The sequence below is a fragment of the Neoarius graeffei genome, chromosome 16 (genome assembly GCF_027579695.1).
Source record: "Neoarius graeffei isolate fNeoGra1 chromosome 16, fNeoGra1.pri, whole genome shotgun sequence".
Classification (NCBI taxonomy): Eukaryota; Metazoa; Chordata; class Actinopteri; order Siluriformes; family Ariidae; genus Neoarius; species Neoarius graeffei.
In genome coordinates, this window is record NC_083584.1 from 7,068,329 (window position 1) to 7,084,633 (window position 16,305).

Below are 16,305 nucleotides of genomic sequence, written 5' to 3' on the forward strand. Positions count from 1 at the left end.
AGAAAACTCAGACACACACAGTTTATTTGCGACATGGCCTTTCTGACAGACATCACCTCGCATCTCAACCACCTTAACACACACTTGCAGGGGAGAGACCAAACTGTTTGCGATCTGTATGCACACATAACCGCATTCCAGCGTAAACTCAACCTGTTCATAGAAGGATTTTCTTCCCATCGTCCAAATTTGGCACACTTTCCCGCTTGTGAGGAGATGCGAAAAGATAACCCCAGGTGCGAGAAACTACTTCAGAAGTATCGGGCTGACATCGAAAAATTGCAGGAGCAGTTTAACGATCGTTTCCAAGATTTTCATGTGATGAAACCACGAATTGCGCTATTCACGGACCCCGTCTCTGCTGCTGTCAGTGAGCAACCATCAGAACTGCAGCTCGAACTCTGCGAGTTGCAGTCAGATCCGTATTTTCAAGCAAAGCGCAATGAGAGGGGAATTTCATTTTGGAGACTGCTACCAGAGGCACGTTTTCCACTCCTCAGAGATTTTGCTCCATCAATGGCCAGCATGTTTGGGAGCACTTATTTTGTGAGAGCAGCTTTTCAACAATGAAGCACATTAAGTCAAAAGAGAAGAACAGACTCGCAGATGATGCTCTTTTTCATTTGATGCGGATTGGATGCACAAAGATTGACATTGATATCCAGTCTATTGTGAGCAAGCAGGCAAAACCACAAGCATCTCATTAAGTTGCACTTAATGTTGGGCCGCTGTTTTTTTTAGTTTTGTGCCTCATTGAATGTGAGCCCTTTGCACTTTGTTTCTTTTAAAACAAACTTGTGTTTGTTGTTTAACAAGATGAGCATTATGTTAAAAATGCATTTCAGTGTGGAAAATCTCATCTCATTATCTCTAGCTGCTTTATCCTGTTCTACAGGGTCGCAGGCAAGCTGGAGCCTATCCCAGCTGACTACGGGCGAAAGGCGGGGTACACCCTGGACAAGTCGCCGGGTCATCACAGGGCTGACACATAGACACAGACAACCATGTGGAAAATATTAAATAAATATATGTTGGTTCAAGGCGGCACGGTGGTGTAGTGGTTAGCGCTGTCGCCTCACAGCAAGAAGGTCCTGGGTTCGAGCCCCATGGCCGGCGAGGGCCTTTCTGTGCGGAGTTTGCATGTTCTCCCCGTGTCCGCGTGGGTTTCCTCTGGGTGCTCCGGTTTCCCCCACAGTCCAAAGACATGCAGGTTAGGTTAACTGGTGACTCTAAATTGACCGTAGGTGTGAATGTGAGTGTGAATGGTTGTCTGTGTCTATGTGTCAGCCCTGTGATGACCTGGCGACTTGTCCAGGGTGTACCCCGCCTTTCGCCCGTAGTCAGCTGGGATAGGCTCCAGCTTGCCTGCGACCCTGTAGAACAGGATAAAGCGGCTAGAGATAATGAGATGAGATGAGATGTTGGTTCAATAAACATACAGACATAAGAATATACAAATATTTTGTTCTTATTTAAAATTCTTTTGTAACTTCTCTCATATCTGATTAGTTGAAGTGCACAGTCATGTGGCCCTCTGATGGTGAAAAATTGTGGCCCTCTTTATCATGCAAGTTGCCCATCCCTGACCTAAAACATCATCAGATTTTCACACAAGTCCTAAAAGTAGATAAAGAGAACCCAGTTAAACAAATGACACAAAAATATTATACTTGGTCATTTATTTATTGAGGGAAATGATCCAATATTACATATCTGTGAGTGGCAAAAGTATGTGAACCTCTAGGATTAGCAGTTAATTTGAAGGTGAAATTAGAGTCAGGTGTTTTCAATCAATGGGATGACAATCAGGTGTGAGTGGGCACCCTGTTTTATTTAAAGAACAGGGATCTATCAAAGTCTGATCTTCACAACACATGTTTGTGGAAGTGTATCATGGCATGAACAAAGGAGATTTCTGAGGACCTCAGAAAAAGCATTGTTGATGCTCATCAGGCTGAAAGAAGGTTACAAAACCATCTCCAAAGAGTTTGGACTCCACCAATCCACAGTCAGACAGATTGTGTACAAATGGAGGAACTTCAAGACCACTGGTACCCTCCCCAGGAGTGGCTGACCAACAAAGATCATTCCAAGAGTAAGGCGTGTAATAGTCAGCGAGGTCACAAAGGAGCCGAGGGTAACTTCTAAGCAACTGAAGGCTTCTCTCACATTGGCTAATGTTAATGTTCCTGAGTCCACCATCAGTAGAACACTGAACAACAATGGTGTGCATGGCAGGGTAGCAAGGAGAAAGCCACTGCTCTCCAAAAAGAGCATTGCTGCTCGTCTGCAGTTTGCTAAAGATCACATGGACAAGCCAGAAGGCTATTGGAAAAATGTTTTGTGGACGGATGAGAAAAAAATAGAACTTTTTGGTTTAAATGAGAAGCGTTACATTTGGAGAAAGGAAAACCCTGCATTCCAGCATTCCTTATCCCATCTGTGAAACATGGTGGTGGTAGTGTCATGGTTTGGGACTGTTTTGCTGCATCTGGGCCAGGACGGCTTGCCATCATTGATGGAACAATGAATTCTGAATTATACCAGTGAATTCTAAAGGACAATGTCAGGACATCTGTCCATGAACTGAATCTCAAGAGAAGGTGGGTCATGCAGCAAGACAACGACCCTAAGCACACAAATCGTTCTACCAAAGAATGTTTAAAGAAGAATAAAGTTAATGTTTTGGAATGGTCAAGTCAAAGTCCTGACCTTAATCCAATCGAAATGTTGTGGAAGGACCTGAAGTGAGCAGTTCATGTGAGGAAACCCACCAACATCCCAGAGTTGGAGCTGTTCTGTACGGAGGAATGGGCTAAAATTCCTCCAAGCTGGTGTGCAGGACTGATCAACAGTTACCAGAAACATTTAGTTGCAGTTATTGCTGCACAAGTTATTGCTGCACCAGATACTGAAAGCAAAGGTTCATATACTTTTGCCACTCACAGATATTTAATATTGGGTCATTTTCCTCAATAAATAAATGACCAAGTATAATATTTTTGTGTCATTTGTTTAACTGGGTTCTCTTTATCTACTTTTAGGACTTGTGTGAAAATCTGTTGATGTTTTAGGTCATATTTATGCAGAAATATAGAAAATTCTAAAGGGTTCACAAACTTTCAAGCACCACTGTACTGTGATCAAATCAGGAAAAAAATACAGTACATCAGTGTGGCATTAAATGTAATGATTTTCCTCCTCAGGATATTTGATGCTGAACCTAAAACCTCTGCTTCAGTCTCACTATTAGAGAATGTGTCTTACTGAGGATCAGGTCATGTGACTCTCAGAGAGATGATCTTACCCCAGTGTCTCCAGTTTACAGTGAGGATTCTCCAGTACAGCAGAGAGACGCTTCACTCCTGAGGCTCTGAGTTTATTCTGAGACAGATCCAGTTTTCTCAGGTGTGAGGGGTTTGATCTCAGAGCTGAAGTCAGAGCAGCACAGTCTTCATCTGAGATTTCACAATCACTCAACCTGCAGAGAGACAATGACACACTCTTCACTCTCTCAGTTCAGGACACACAGATCAGTTCAGCAGGAACTTTTTCATCAAAGAGACACAGCAGTCTTTAATCACGATGAAATACAGAAACTTGGTCATGAATTATATGAGAGCAATAACTAAATAAATTCTAGTGTGTGTGTGTGTGTGTGTGTGTGTGGTGCTGATTTTATATCTTTAATGTAGCCATACACACATGCCTTGATGTCATCATACAAGTAATAAATTGGTTTATGATGATTGTATTTTGATTCATATGTAATCACACACATGCTGATGATATATTAATTCAAAGCCAAGTATACTGATTTTCAGGAAAGAATAAATGAAGTTAATTCAATTAAAAGTAATAATCAACTGATTTATAAATGATCATAATTACAGTAAAATACAGTAAAGTCATTGAGATTGCTTATACTGAAAGGTTGTTTTCTGCTAAATCACAGGTCTATTCAAAAATTGTATTCTCCTAATTCCAGTGCCTGCAGCATTATCATATGTTGTAAGGAGTGAGCCAAGGCCATTCTGAATTCAGCAACTGTTCGTTCTGGAGTGTTTTGCATGCTAATATAATGCATTTTATCAAGTTATTCTGAATCGGGTTTTGTTACAACACAAATGCTACAGCTGAGAAGGGCATCATTATTTTTAATCATGTGTTGTGGTAGACTGGCCAAGGCCACAACTGTACCCTATCGAGTGTTGTGCTCGTTTACACCTGCAACCTGTATCAATCTTCAAGCTGATTTGACTCCAGTCATTTTGAATCATGTATTGTTCACTCTGAATGCTGTGTTGTTCACGACGTCCCACTTTTTATCATATGTTTTGATTCTTCCTGAATGGACCGTTCATACTGGAAAATTTGGCTCGGTTGGTACAAAATATAAGAAGTGTGAGATGTACTGCCCAGTAGAAAATGCTGAATTGGTATGATGTGACATGTTAACCAATGAGATTATTTTTATACACTTATTTTGAAGCTGTATAAAATGGGAACTTTGTAATTTTGACTCGGTTCACTCGGCAGACTGAACTCGGCTTTTATTGGTTGAATAAAAGTCTAAACTTTTCTGCAACCTCTTTAACTTTGAATCATTTTTACTTGGGAGAGTTTAAGTTTTGAGACTTTCCATGACAGTGTGTGTGTGTGTGTGTGTGTGTGTGTGTGTGTGTGTGTGTGTGTGTGTAAAATGAAATTTACAAGAACAGTCAGGGCCGAGTTTTTTAAAATCACTGCAGGAACCATTAAGAAAATAATATCAATGTGGAATTAAATGTAATGATTTTCCTCCTCAGGATATTTGATGCTGAACCTAAAACCTCTGCTTCAGTCTCACTATTAGAGAATGCGTCTTACTGAGGATCAGGTCATGTGACTCTCAGAGAGATGATCTTACCCCAGTGTTTCCAGTTTACAGTGAGGATTCTCCAGTACAGCAGAGAGACGCTTCACTCCTGAGGCTCTGAGTTTATTCCATGACAGCTCCAGTTTTCTCAGGTGTGAGGGGTTTGATCTCAGAGCTGAAGTCAGAGCAGCACAGCCTTCATCTGAGATTTCACAATAACGGAACCTGCAGAGAGACAATGACACACTCTTCACTCTCTCAGTTCAGGACACACAGATCAGTTCAGCAGGAACTTTTTCATCAAAGAGACACTGTAATCTTTAAGCACAATGAAAATTCTATTTATTGTGTGTGTGTGTGTGTGTGTGTGTGTGTGTGTGTGTGTGTGTGAGAGAGAGAGAGAGAGAGTCTCTTCATAAGAAAATGGAACTTCATGATGAAAGACTAGCGCTGTCGCCTCACAGCAAGAAGGTCCGGGTTCGAGCCCCGTGGCCGGCGAGGGCCTTTCTGTGCGGAGTTTGCATGTTCTCCCCATGTCCGCGTGGGTTTCCTCCGGGTGCTCCGGTTTCCCCCACAGTCCAAAGACATGCAGGTTAGGTTAACTGGTGACTCTAAATTGACCGTAGGTGTGAGTGTGAATGATTGTCTGTGTCTATGTGTCAGCCCTGTGATGACCTGGTGACTTGTCCAGGGTGTACCCCGCCTTTCCCCCGTAGTCAGCTGGGATAGGCTCCAGCTTGCCTGCGACCCTGTAGAACAGGATAAAGCGGCTAGAGATAATGAGATGAGATGAGATGATGAAAGACAATTCCTCTATAAAGGAGTAAATGTCCCCAGTCTCTCCATCCCTCACTTATTTAAGACTGCTTCCTGCATTCTTTATGACGGAGATTGTAATTATTGTACCAATCCGAATACGTGACCGATGCAAACACAGCTACAGTGCAGCAGCCATTTTGAACATAAAATAAACAATGGCGAGTAGTGCGTGTCCGGTGTTAAATTTTCATGAATATTTGAAGAGAATTAGATGATAAAAGCAAATTGAAATACACTGTACATTAATAAATAAGTACATCAGTAAATAAATGTACAAATGTCAGCCTTGGAAAAACAGACCCATATTCCATCACATCAGCGATGTCAAAAGCCCTAAAGACAAAAAGTATTGTAGAAATGGCCAACAGAACACTGGGTTCAAAATGAAAAGTCCCCGAGGTCACAGATATTGACATTGTTGATTATTTGGTTCTGACACCATTTTACTACACTAACAGCCAGTTTAAAGCTTACAAAAGCTTTGACACTTACAAATATTTTGTTTCTGGCTGGGTTCATGATGTCAGATTGTGGAAAATTTATGACACATCAATCTCCCTTTCTGGGCGGCATGGTGGTGTAGTGATTAGCGCTGTCTCCTCACAGTAAGAAGGTCCAGGTTCGAGCCCCGTGGCTGGTGAGGGCCTTTCTGTGTGGAGTTTGCATGTTCTCCCCATGTCCGCGTGGGTTTCCTCCAGGTGCTCCGGTTTCCCCCACAGTCCAAAGACATGCAGGTTAGGTTAACTGGTGACTCTAAATTGACCGTAGGTGTGAATGTGAGTGTGAATGGTTGTCTGTGTCTATGTGTCAGCCCTGTGATGACCTGGCGACTTGTCCAGGGTGTACCCCGCCTTTCGCCCGTAGTCAGCTAGGATAGGCTCCAGCTTGCCTGTGACCCTGTAGAGCAGGATAAAGCGGCTAGAGATAATGAGATGAGATGAATTTCCCTTTCTGCTCAAAATTACATATAAAAATAAAATTTGCCAACACTGATTAATGATGAATGCACTGGAAATTAATTAATTAATTCAATAAATTTTCTTTTACAATTGTTTTAATTTAATTCATAATTGAATTTCTAAATGAACTAAAGTATTCAAATAACTAAAATGCACACTGGTGGTTGCTGGTGGGTTTGCTGAAACTGCTGAGAGGCATGCATGTCTTCTTATTTATTTAAAAGCAATAACTGATTATTTAAACTATATTTGTCATTTTTCAAATTTCAAGTGCAGAAACTAGATAACTACATCTCGACCCAAGTTTTTAAAAACAGTTTTACTGACCAACTTAACTATATTTTGTAAATATAAACAAATCCAGCCATTGAAGTGCAGAAGCCAGTGCATACTTGGTGCCAGTCCGAAGCCCAGATAAATGGGGAGGGTTGCATCAGGAAGGGCACCCGGTGTAAAACTCATGCCAAATCAATTATCTGGATGATGAAGAGGACTTTCAAACTGGATCAGTTGAGGCCCAGGTTAACAACGACCACGACTGGAACTGTTTCCCAGTAGGGTACCAGTGGAAACTATGCTACTGGTGGGAAAAAGAGAAGAAAGAGAGGTGGAAGGTGAATATGGAAGAAACATGAGAGTAGAAAAGGCAGGAGAGTAGAATTGAAAGTCGGAATATTAAATGTTGGCACTATGACTGGTAAAGGCAGAAAACTGGCTGATATGATGGAGAGCAGAAAGATTGACATCCTGTGTGTACAAGAAACAAAGTGGAAGGGAAGTAAGGCAAGGAACATCGGAAGTGGTTTCAAGCTTTTCTATCACAGTGTGAATGGGAAGAGAAATGGTGTAGGGGTAATTCTGAAAGAAGAGTATGTTAAGCAGGGGCGGAACCAGGAAAATGGGGACGTCAACCCAGTAAGGCCGTGGGTCTGGGGGCTGCCACAGGCCCCCAGAAGCTCTGCAGTTTTTAAATGCCCGGAGATGCGTTTTGAGCTGCCAGAGACATGTTGTAAATGAAATCTCTTTCAGAAAATTACCATATCAAAATATGTTTTAAAAATAGGAACTTTCAAAACCATTTTATTAGTCACTGAAAATGTTATTGTCAGAGTTGCAGGTATATGCATAGAACATAATTACAAGTGATATATGGTAATATTTATGAAAGTTGCACTGTCATATAATGCATTACCACATGGCACACTAGAGTGTAATACACTGACCTCAAAACACCTATCAATAAATTATTACTGTTTTAGCAACTGCAATCTGAGCTCCTGCTCAGGACATTCAATGTACATATAAGACAGTGAATATACCCTGGTACACTGAGGGAATGTAAATGGCCACTTAAGACAGAGCTTAATACTGAGAGAACTATAAACACAGACTGCAGGAGCTGCAAGTCTACTGTATAATACAAAGTCAGTAATTGCAGTCTGAGCTCCTGAGTCTAACAGACTGAAAGAATGATACAATGATTGTGTAAGTTGCATGTGAACAAGTCTTATAATAAAGTCTTAGTTCCCAAGACTCAGGGGATTTCAAGCAGATCTTCTTTAGAGCCATTGCAATAATCAACATCTCTCACAGACCTGTCCAGCCTCTGTAGTAAAAATCAAAGTGAGGCTCACCCCCAAAATGGCACGTGTCCCATGTACATACACAGGGTATAGTGAGTACAGGGAGACACTATTAATGAATACAAGCAGAAGCTGGACAGCTGACATGTGTGTGTGTGTGTGTGTGTACGCAGTAAACCTGGTGCAGCATCGTATCATTTTGGCTTGTGAACATGCGTGTTAACAATACCATAAACATAAAAGGATGGCACACACCCTTTACATGTAATCTACAGTGCAATCCGGGAATACAGTGTGTTATTACAATGTGGGGAACTAAGGAATTTTAAGCAGACTGTCACAGAACAGACGAGTCTGAAATGTGGTCTTTCTGTCCAAATTTCAGCCTGTCCGAATGATGGGCCAAAAGCCCAGAACAATGCAACTGGGGATCCAGGGCCTGCCTTAAGGCCCTGGACATGGAAGGGCTTTAGATGCCTGGAGATGGCTTCTCAGCTATTTCCAGGCACATTTTTGTGATTTTCAAAGGGCAAATTACACTAGACATGAGTTGCTAATGACACTCCAAATTGAGTATAATTTACAAGAAAATGTCAGAAGATTCAAGAAAAACATGCTGGAAGTGGGTGGCACAGTGGTCTAGTGGTTAGCGCTGTCGCCTCACAGCAAGAAGGTCCGGGTTCGAGCCCCGTGGCCGGCGAGGGTCTTTCTGTGCGGAGTTTGCATGTTCTCCCTGTGTCCATGTGGGTTTCCTCCGGGTGCTCCGGTTTCCCCCACAGTCCAAAGACATGCAGGTTAGGTTAACTAGTGACTCTAAATTGACCGTGAATGTGAATGGTTGTCTGTCAGCCCTGTGATGACCTGGTGACTTGTCCAGGGTGTACCCCGTCTTTCACCCGTAGTCAGCTGGGATAGGCTCCAGCTTGCCTGCGACGCTGTAGAACAGGATAAAGTGGCTAGAGATAATGAGATGAGACATGCTGGAAGTTTTACATGTGTGCTACTGTTTTCTTGAGTAGAACTTCCAGCATGTTTTTCTTGAATCTTCTGACATTTTCTTGTAAATTATATTCAATTTGTAGTGTAATTAGCAACTAATGTCTGGTGTACACATACAGGTCAGTTCCATGTCTAGAAAAAAGTATGGGGGGGCAAGGATGTTCCAGTTGGTTACAACTTACTGGTTACTGGTCATTATATATAGGTACTATAACAACACTCACAAAACATTATGTCAATGACTTTTGCCTACGTTCATAATGTCTATAAGAAATTTAGTAATTGACAATACAACTATCCTTATGTAATGGAGTTAAAATTTTGAGTACAAGATTCCAAGTAACTTTGTAACAAAATGACTTAAAATGACTCAATACTAGACATGGGAATATCATTTGGCATTCAGACTAAGATCTTCTGGACTAGAACTTAGAAAATAGAAGAAAACACCACAAAAGAGAAACCAATCGAAACTGAAAGAGTGAAAGTGACCCGTTACCACATGAATAGTCTTTTATGTTTGTGTAAGTGGGTGCTCAGCGCTCCAACTCCAGTGTGACTGAAGAAGGTGACAAGTTTTATGTTTCATCTAATTTAGGTCATTTTAAAAATATAATATTATTTGGCAGTGGACACATAGGAAAGTGTAAAGTATAATGTTTGTCAATATGTTTATCATGCTTGTGTGATAAAAACTCACAAAGATATTTATCTAAATACATGACCTACTCATTCTAAACCTGTCAAGCTTCGCCGGAGAAGCTCTCGACCCCAGAGGGTTAAAATACGATGGAAAAAAAAAAAAACACTTTGTTAGGGTCCAAAGCCTGTAGTAGTCTATTTTCTTTGAACATTAGTGGTAAATCTACTCAGCTGATAACAGTGTTGCGTGGTGTCAGGCCAGAATGCTGTCCTACTCGCTGATGAGAGGCGACTCGTCATTCATCGAGAGCATCCGCAATCAGCCAATCACAGGCTGTGTTACGACATAATGGATTCAGCCAGTGTAACATTTAGAAGAAAATTAGAAGTAAATTAGACCCATATCTTTACAATTTTTCATGGGCCATCCGGTCCGAGGCTTTTGAAATACAGACAGACAAATGTGAAAATTATCGGTAAATGTCTGCTGGTCCGGCCTTATTTCCCACACTGTTATTATGTTGATGCACAAAATTCCCACACCCTGTTAAAATCCAACAGGACTCACCCAGCTTGCCTTTCACTGCATTCATGTCATGAGCAAAAAACCCTAAGCTCGGACCTACTGTTAAATATACATTTATACCATAAACTCTTCAGCTCAATCCCACATAATGATTTATTTTATTATTTTTTAAACCTTAATAATTAAATAAAAAACTGGCAGCCATATCTCGGTATCTGCAATGCTAAAAGTATTTTTTTATTTTTTTTGGATGGGGGGCACGCGCCGGGTGCACCCCCCTTAAATCCATGCCAGTTAAGAGTATGTTGAAGGTAAAGACAGTGAGTGATAGAGTGATGAGTGTGAAGCTCGAAATTGAAGGGGTGATGATGAACATTGTCAGCACATATGCCCCTCTAGTGAGATGCAAGATGGAGAAGAAAGAAGAATTCTGGAGTGAGTTGGATGAAGTGGTTGAAAGTATACCAAAAAAGGAAAGAGTGGTAATTGAAGTAGACCTAAATGGGCATGTTGGAGACAGGAACAAGGGTGACGATGAGGAGGTATGGAGTGAAGCAGAGAAATGTGGAAGGGCAGATGGTGGTGGATTTCACAAAGAAGATGGAAATGGTGGTGGTGAATACACACTTTAAGAAGAAAGAAGAGCATAGAGTAACATATAAGAGTGGAGGAAGGTGTTCTCAGATAGACTATATTTTATATCAGAGATGCAACCTGAAGAGGATTGGAGTCTGCAAAGTGATAGCAGGGGAGAGTGTAGCTAAGCAGCATCGGATGGTGGTTGTGTCAAGAACCAGACAGGAGAGGAGATCAAATGCACTCAAACCACAGTTTAATAATAACAGGGGAAAAGGGAGTTGGGAGAATGTGTGTGAAGTTCAGTGGCAGGAGGACTGAGAGGCAGGGATGGCTGGTGACGTCTGAGGTCTCCCATCCAAGTACTGAACAGGCCCGACCCTGCTTAGCTTCTGAGATCAGACGGGATCAGGCGTTGTCAGAGAGGTGTGGCTGTAGGCTGACAGCACTTGGGTTTCAGGCAGTCTCCCAGCAGTAGTCCCTCAGCAGGCTGGAGTTAGTGAGCAGGACTGGGCTGATGGAGAGGCAGGCGAGCAGCAGGGCTGGGCAAGCTGGAGATCAGGCGAAGGTACAGGAGAGGCAGGCAAGAGGCAGAATTGACAGGACAGAAGGCAGGTCAGGTTACCGGGGCTGGAGAGCAGACAGAGTCAGACGGAACAGAATATCGTCAGGAGTCACAGTAGTAGGAACACAGAGCAGGTTATCACGCTGGAAGTTGCAGACGATCTGACACTGAGGCTTGGGAGAACTGCAGCTTAAATACACCCAGGGGGGAAGCAGGTGATCGGCGACAGCCAATGACAGTCACTGAAAGTTAATAAGAGGAAGTGAGAGCGGGCGTGGCCGGTAATGCTGAGTGGAGATGTTACCTGAAGAGAGAAGCCCACAGGTAGGACCATGACAGAACCCCCCCTCAAAGGATGGCTCCAGAAGTCCCTAGCCACAGATCCACCAAGACGGGCAGGAGGAGGGGGAATACCGGTGGAGGGTCAGAACTCCTCTGACCGGTCAGTGTCCAAGGCCTCAGGATCTGGTTCAGAATCGGACTCAGGGACAGTAGCGGTTGGCACATCGTCATTCCGACAAGGACCCCTTGGTCGAACCCTCTGGTTGGCCGGCTGGTCCGGATGCAGGCGATGAAAGGTGCTGATGTGGGTACGGTCTAAAATTCTCCCAGCAGGAACCCACATCCTCTCCTCAGGACCATAGCCCTCCCAATCCACCAGGTATTGGAGGCCCCTGCCCCTGCGCCGTGACTTCAGCAGTTGCTGGACGGAGTAGACCAGGCCACCATCGATGAGACAAGGCAGAGGAGGAGAAGGTGCAGCTGGGACCAGCGGGCTCTCGTGCACTGGCTTAATCTTTGAGACGTGGAAGGTGGGGTGCACTCTCATAGACTTGGGCAGTCGGAGCTGGACAGCAGACTGGCTGATTATCCTCTGGATTGGAAATGGTCCGACGAACCGAGGTGCCAGCTTACGAGACTCCACCTGGAGGGGCAGGTCCTTGGCTGACAACCACACCTTCTGGCCCACCCAGTAGGTGGGCGCAGGCGTCCTCTGCCGGTTGGCTCCAATGGAGTAGCTGGTGACTGACTTGAGGAGAGCAGCGCGGGCTTGAGACCAGGTGCGGCGGCATTGGTGTGCATAGGTGAGGGCAGACGGGCAGGTGACCTCTCCCTCCTGGCTGGGGAACAGGGGTGGTTGGTAGCCATACACGCAGTGGAATGGGGACAGTCCAGTGGCTGAGCTGGTGAGGGAGTTGTGGGAGTATTCCACCCACAGCAGGTGCTCACACCAGGCCCTAGGGTTGCGTGACGCCATGCACGGAAGTGCCTTCTCTAACTCCTGGTTAGTCCGCTCAGACTGGCCGTTGGACTGGGGTCGGAATCCGGAGGTGAGGCTGGCGGTGGCCCCGAGCAGGTGACAGAATTCCTTCCAGAAAGAGGAGGTGAATTGCGGCCCCCGGTCCGAAACGATGTCCCTGGGCAGCCCATGGATGCGGAAGACCTGCTGCAGGATGATCTGGGTGGTCTCTTTGGCCGACGGTAGTTTTGGGAGGGGAACAAAGTGTGCCATCTTGCTAAAACGGTCCACGATGGTGAGTATGACAGTCATCCCGTTAGAAGGGGGCAGACCTGTAACAAAATCCAAAAGAAATGTGGGACCAGGGTCGCATAGGCATGGGCAGAGGCTGGAGCAAACCAGCAGGAGGCCGGCTGGAGGATTTATTCTGATTACAGGTAGGGCAGGCTCGGACAAAGTCTCACACATCCCTGCTCATAGACGGCCACCAGAACCGTTGGACGAGCAGGTGGTAGGTGCGAGTGGAACCAGGGTGGCAGGCTAGACAGGAGTCGTGTCCCCATTGTATAACCTGGGATCGCAGGTCTTCAGGAACAAAGAGGTGACTTGCAGGGCATGCACTGGGGCTGGGTTGGTCACGGAGGGCTTCCCGCACTCGTTCTTCGATGTCCCAGGTCAGAGCAGCAACGATACAGGGGTCAGGTAGGATGGGAGCCGGATCCTTGGAGGAGGCATCATCCTTCTGGAACTGGCGGGAGAGTGCATCAGGCTTGGTGTTGCGAGATCCGGGCCGGTATGAAAGGGTGAAATTGAGTCTGGTGAAAAAGAGAGCCTGTCTGGGGTTGAGTCATTTGGCGGTGCGGATGTATTCCAGATTCTTATGGTCTGTCCAGACCAGGAATGGGACTACGCACCCCTCCAGCCAGTGACGCCATTCCTCCAGGGCAAGCTTGACCGCCAGGAGTTCCCGGTTGCCTATGTTGTAATTGCGTTCGGCCGGCGATAGCCGGCGGGAGAAGAACGCACAGGGGTAGAGTTTTTTGTCATCCACTGACCTCTGTGAGAGCACTGCCCCAACTCCCACATCCGAGGAGTCCACCTCAATGATGAATTGCTGCTCCGCATCTGGCATCTGGAGGACGGGAGCAGTGGTGAACCGAGCCTTGAGGGTAGCAAAGGCTTCGCTGGCAGCCGGAGTCAAGCTGAAGGGCTGTTTGGTGCTGGTCAAGGCGGTGAGGGGTGATGCAATAGTGCTGTAATTACGAATGAATTTCATGTAGAAATTAGCGAAGCCCAGGAACTGCTGAAGCTTCTTCCTGCTCTCTGGTACTGGCCATGAAGTCACTGCTGAGACTTTGGCAGGGTCCATCTGGATGCTCCCCTCTGCCACGATGTACCCCAGGAACACCACAGACTTGGCGTGAAACTCGCACTTCTCTGCCTTGACGAAGAGGGAGTTTTCAAGGAGACGACGGAGCACTTGCTGGACATGCTGGGTGTGTTCGGACAGGGTCTTTGAGAAGATCAGGATGTCGTCGAGGAAAACGAACACGAACTTGTTCAACATATCTCGCAGGACATCATTCACCAGAGCCTGGAATACTGCTGGCGCATTGGTAAGGCCAATCGGCATCACCCGGTATTCATAGTGACCGGTGGGGGTGTTGAACGCGGTCTTCCACTTGTCTCCCTCCCTTATCCAAACCAGGTGGTAGGCATTCCGGAGATCAAGTTTGGTGAAGACCGTGGCTCCCTGGAGCAGCTCGAAGGCGGAGGTAAGCAGTGGGAGAGGGTATCGGTTCTTGACGGTGATGTCGTTGAGACCCCTGTAATCGATGCAGGGGTGCAGGGATCCATCCTTCTTTCCCACGAAGAAGAACCCAGCGCCGGCGGGAGAAGAGGATGGACGGATGAGGCCAGCAGCCAGAGAGTCACTGATGTAGGCCTCCATTGCCTTCCTTTCTGGGGCGGACAGAGAGTAGAGACGGCCCTTGGGTGGTGCAGTGCCTGGGAGGAGATCAATGGCACAGTCGTAGGGCCGGTGAGGAGGCAAGGAAGTGGCCTTGGCTTTGCTGAATACCTCCCGAAGGCTGTGATAACACTCTGGGACATTAGTGAGGTTGGGGGCAGAGCTGGCAGGTGGAGTACGAGGGGTTAGAGTGGAGGCTTGTAAGCAGGTCCGGTGGCAGTCCTTGCCCCATTCTCTTATCACTCCAGTGGCCCAGTCGAGGTGAGGACTGTGCTGGCGGAGCCATGGATAGCCCAGGATGAGAGGTTGGCCGGGGGAACGGAGCAGGTGAAACTGGATGGTTTCATGGTCGTTGCCTGACAGAGTCATCGGGATGGGGCAGTGAGGTGGGTGACGGTGCCAAGGAGATGGCCATCCAGCGCCCTGGCTGTAATGGGAGAGGATAAGCGATGGCTTTGCAGACCCAACTGGCATGCAAGCTCGGTGTCCATGATGTTAGCCTCGGCGCCAGAGTCAACCAGGGCGGCCAGGGTGTGGGTGGAATCCGACAGACGAAGGCAAACTTGGAGCATAGGTTTCTGGCTGGTGGAGGATTGGATGATCATTGAGCTCAGCCGGGCCCCTCCTATGTCCGGTGAGCTCGGGCTTCTCCGTGCGCTGATGACTGACTGAGTCTGGCGGGCCCTCTCTCGTCGACGGGTCTGGACCCGACGGTCAATGCGGACGGCCAGGGCGATGGCCTCATCGAGTGTCGACGGTTGTTCGTATGAGACCAATTCATCCTTCATGTAGTCGGCCAGGCTGTGCAGAAAGGCGTCCACCAGCACCTGCATGTTCCACTTGCTGCGCTGGGCCAAGGTCCGGAAATTGATCAAGTAGTCAGCCACTGTTAGTCTGCCTTGGCGAATACTCATCAGTCCTCCGGATGCCTCTACCGCTGACGAGCCCAGGTCGAAGACCTTAATCATCTCCGCTGCAAACAGGGAGAAGGAGGCACAAGCCAGTGTCCGGCATTCATACTCAGCAGTCCCCCACAGGCGGGCGTGGCCAGTCAGACGAGTGATGACGAAGGCCACCTTCGCTGCCTCCGACGTGAAGGTTCTGGGCTGCAGGTCGAACATCAACCGGCAGCTGGTCAGGAAAGCATGGACTTGGGAGGGGTCACTGTCAAAACGCTCCAGACTGCCGACCTTGGGTTCTGGGGCATCGAGTGCAGCAGGAGCACCTCCCAGAGCTGCCAGTCAGCAGCGGATATGACAGGGGCTGATGCAACAAGGGGCAGCGATGGTTGACTCAGAGGAGCAGGGGGTGCTAGGGCGGTGAGCAGCTGGAGTGCTTGGTCCAGTCGCTGTTGCTGATGATGATGACCAAGCTGGATCAGGGCTGCAACGTCGGCAGACATCTCCTTCGGTGCGCTGCAGCCGGTCTAGGCGCTGACTCCATGTCTTGGTCAGATTGTTCTGTCAAGGACCAGACAGGAGAGGAGATCAAATGCACTCAAACCACAGTTTAATAATAACAGAGGAAAAGGGAGTTGGGAGAATGTGTGTGAAGTTCAGTGGCAGGAGG

At 46.4% G+C, this 16,305-nt stretch overlaps 1 protein-coding gene across 7 annotated transcripts in view; it reads right to left on the minus strand.

Moving 5' to 3' along the window:
• The window catches only part of LOC132900380 (NACHT, LRR and PYD domains-containing protein 12-like), a 71,236-nt gene that overhangs the window by 42,807 nt on the left and 12,124 nt on the right, over positions 1-16,305 (minus strand). For all 7 annotated transcript variants that reach the window (XR_009656777.1, XM_060942438.1, XM_060942441.1 and 4 more), the window contains 2 exons: positions 4,910-5,083; positions 3,308-3,481 (listed from right to left, as the gene is read on the minus strand). Coding sequence is in view for 6 of the 7 variants with exons in the window: in XM_060942438.1 (XP_060798421.1) it covers positions 3,308-3,481; positions 4,910-5,083 (348 nt within the window). In the remaining variant the exon portion in view is untranslated. The remainder of the gene's footprint in view (positions 1-3,307; positions 3,482-4,909; positions 5,084-16,305) is intronic.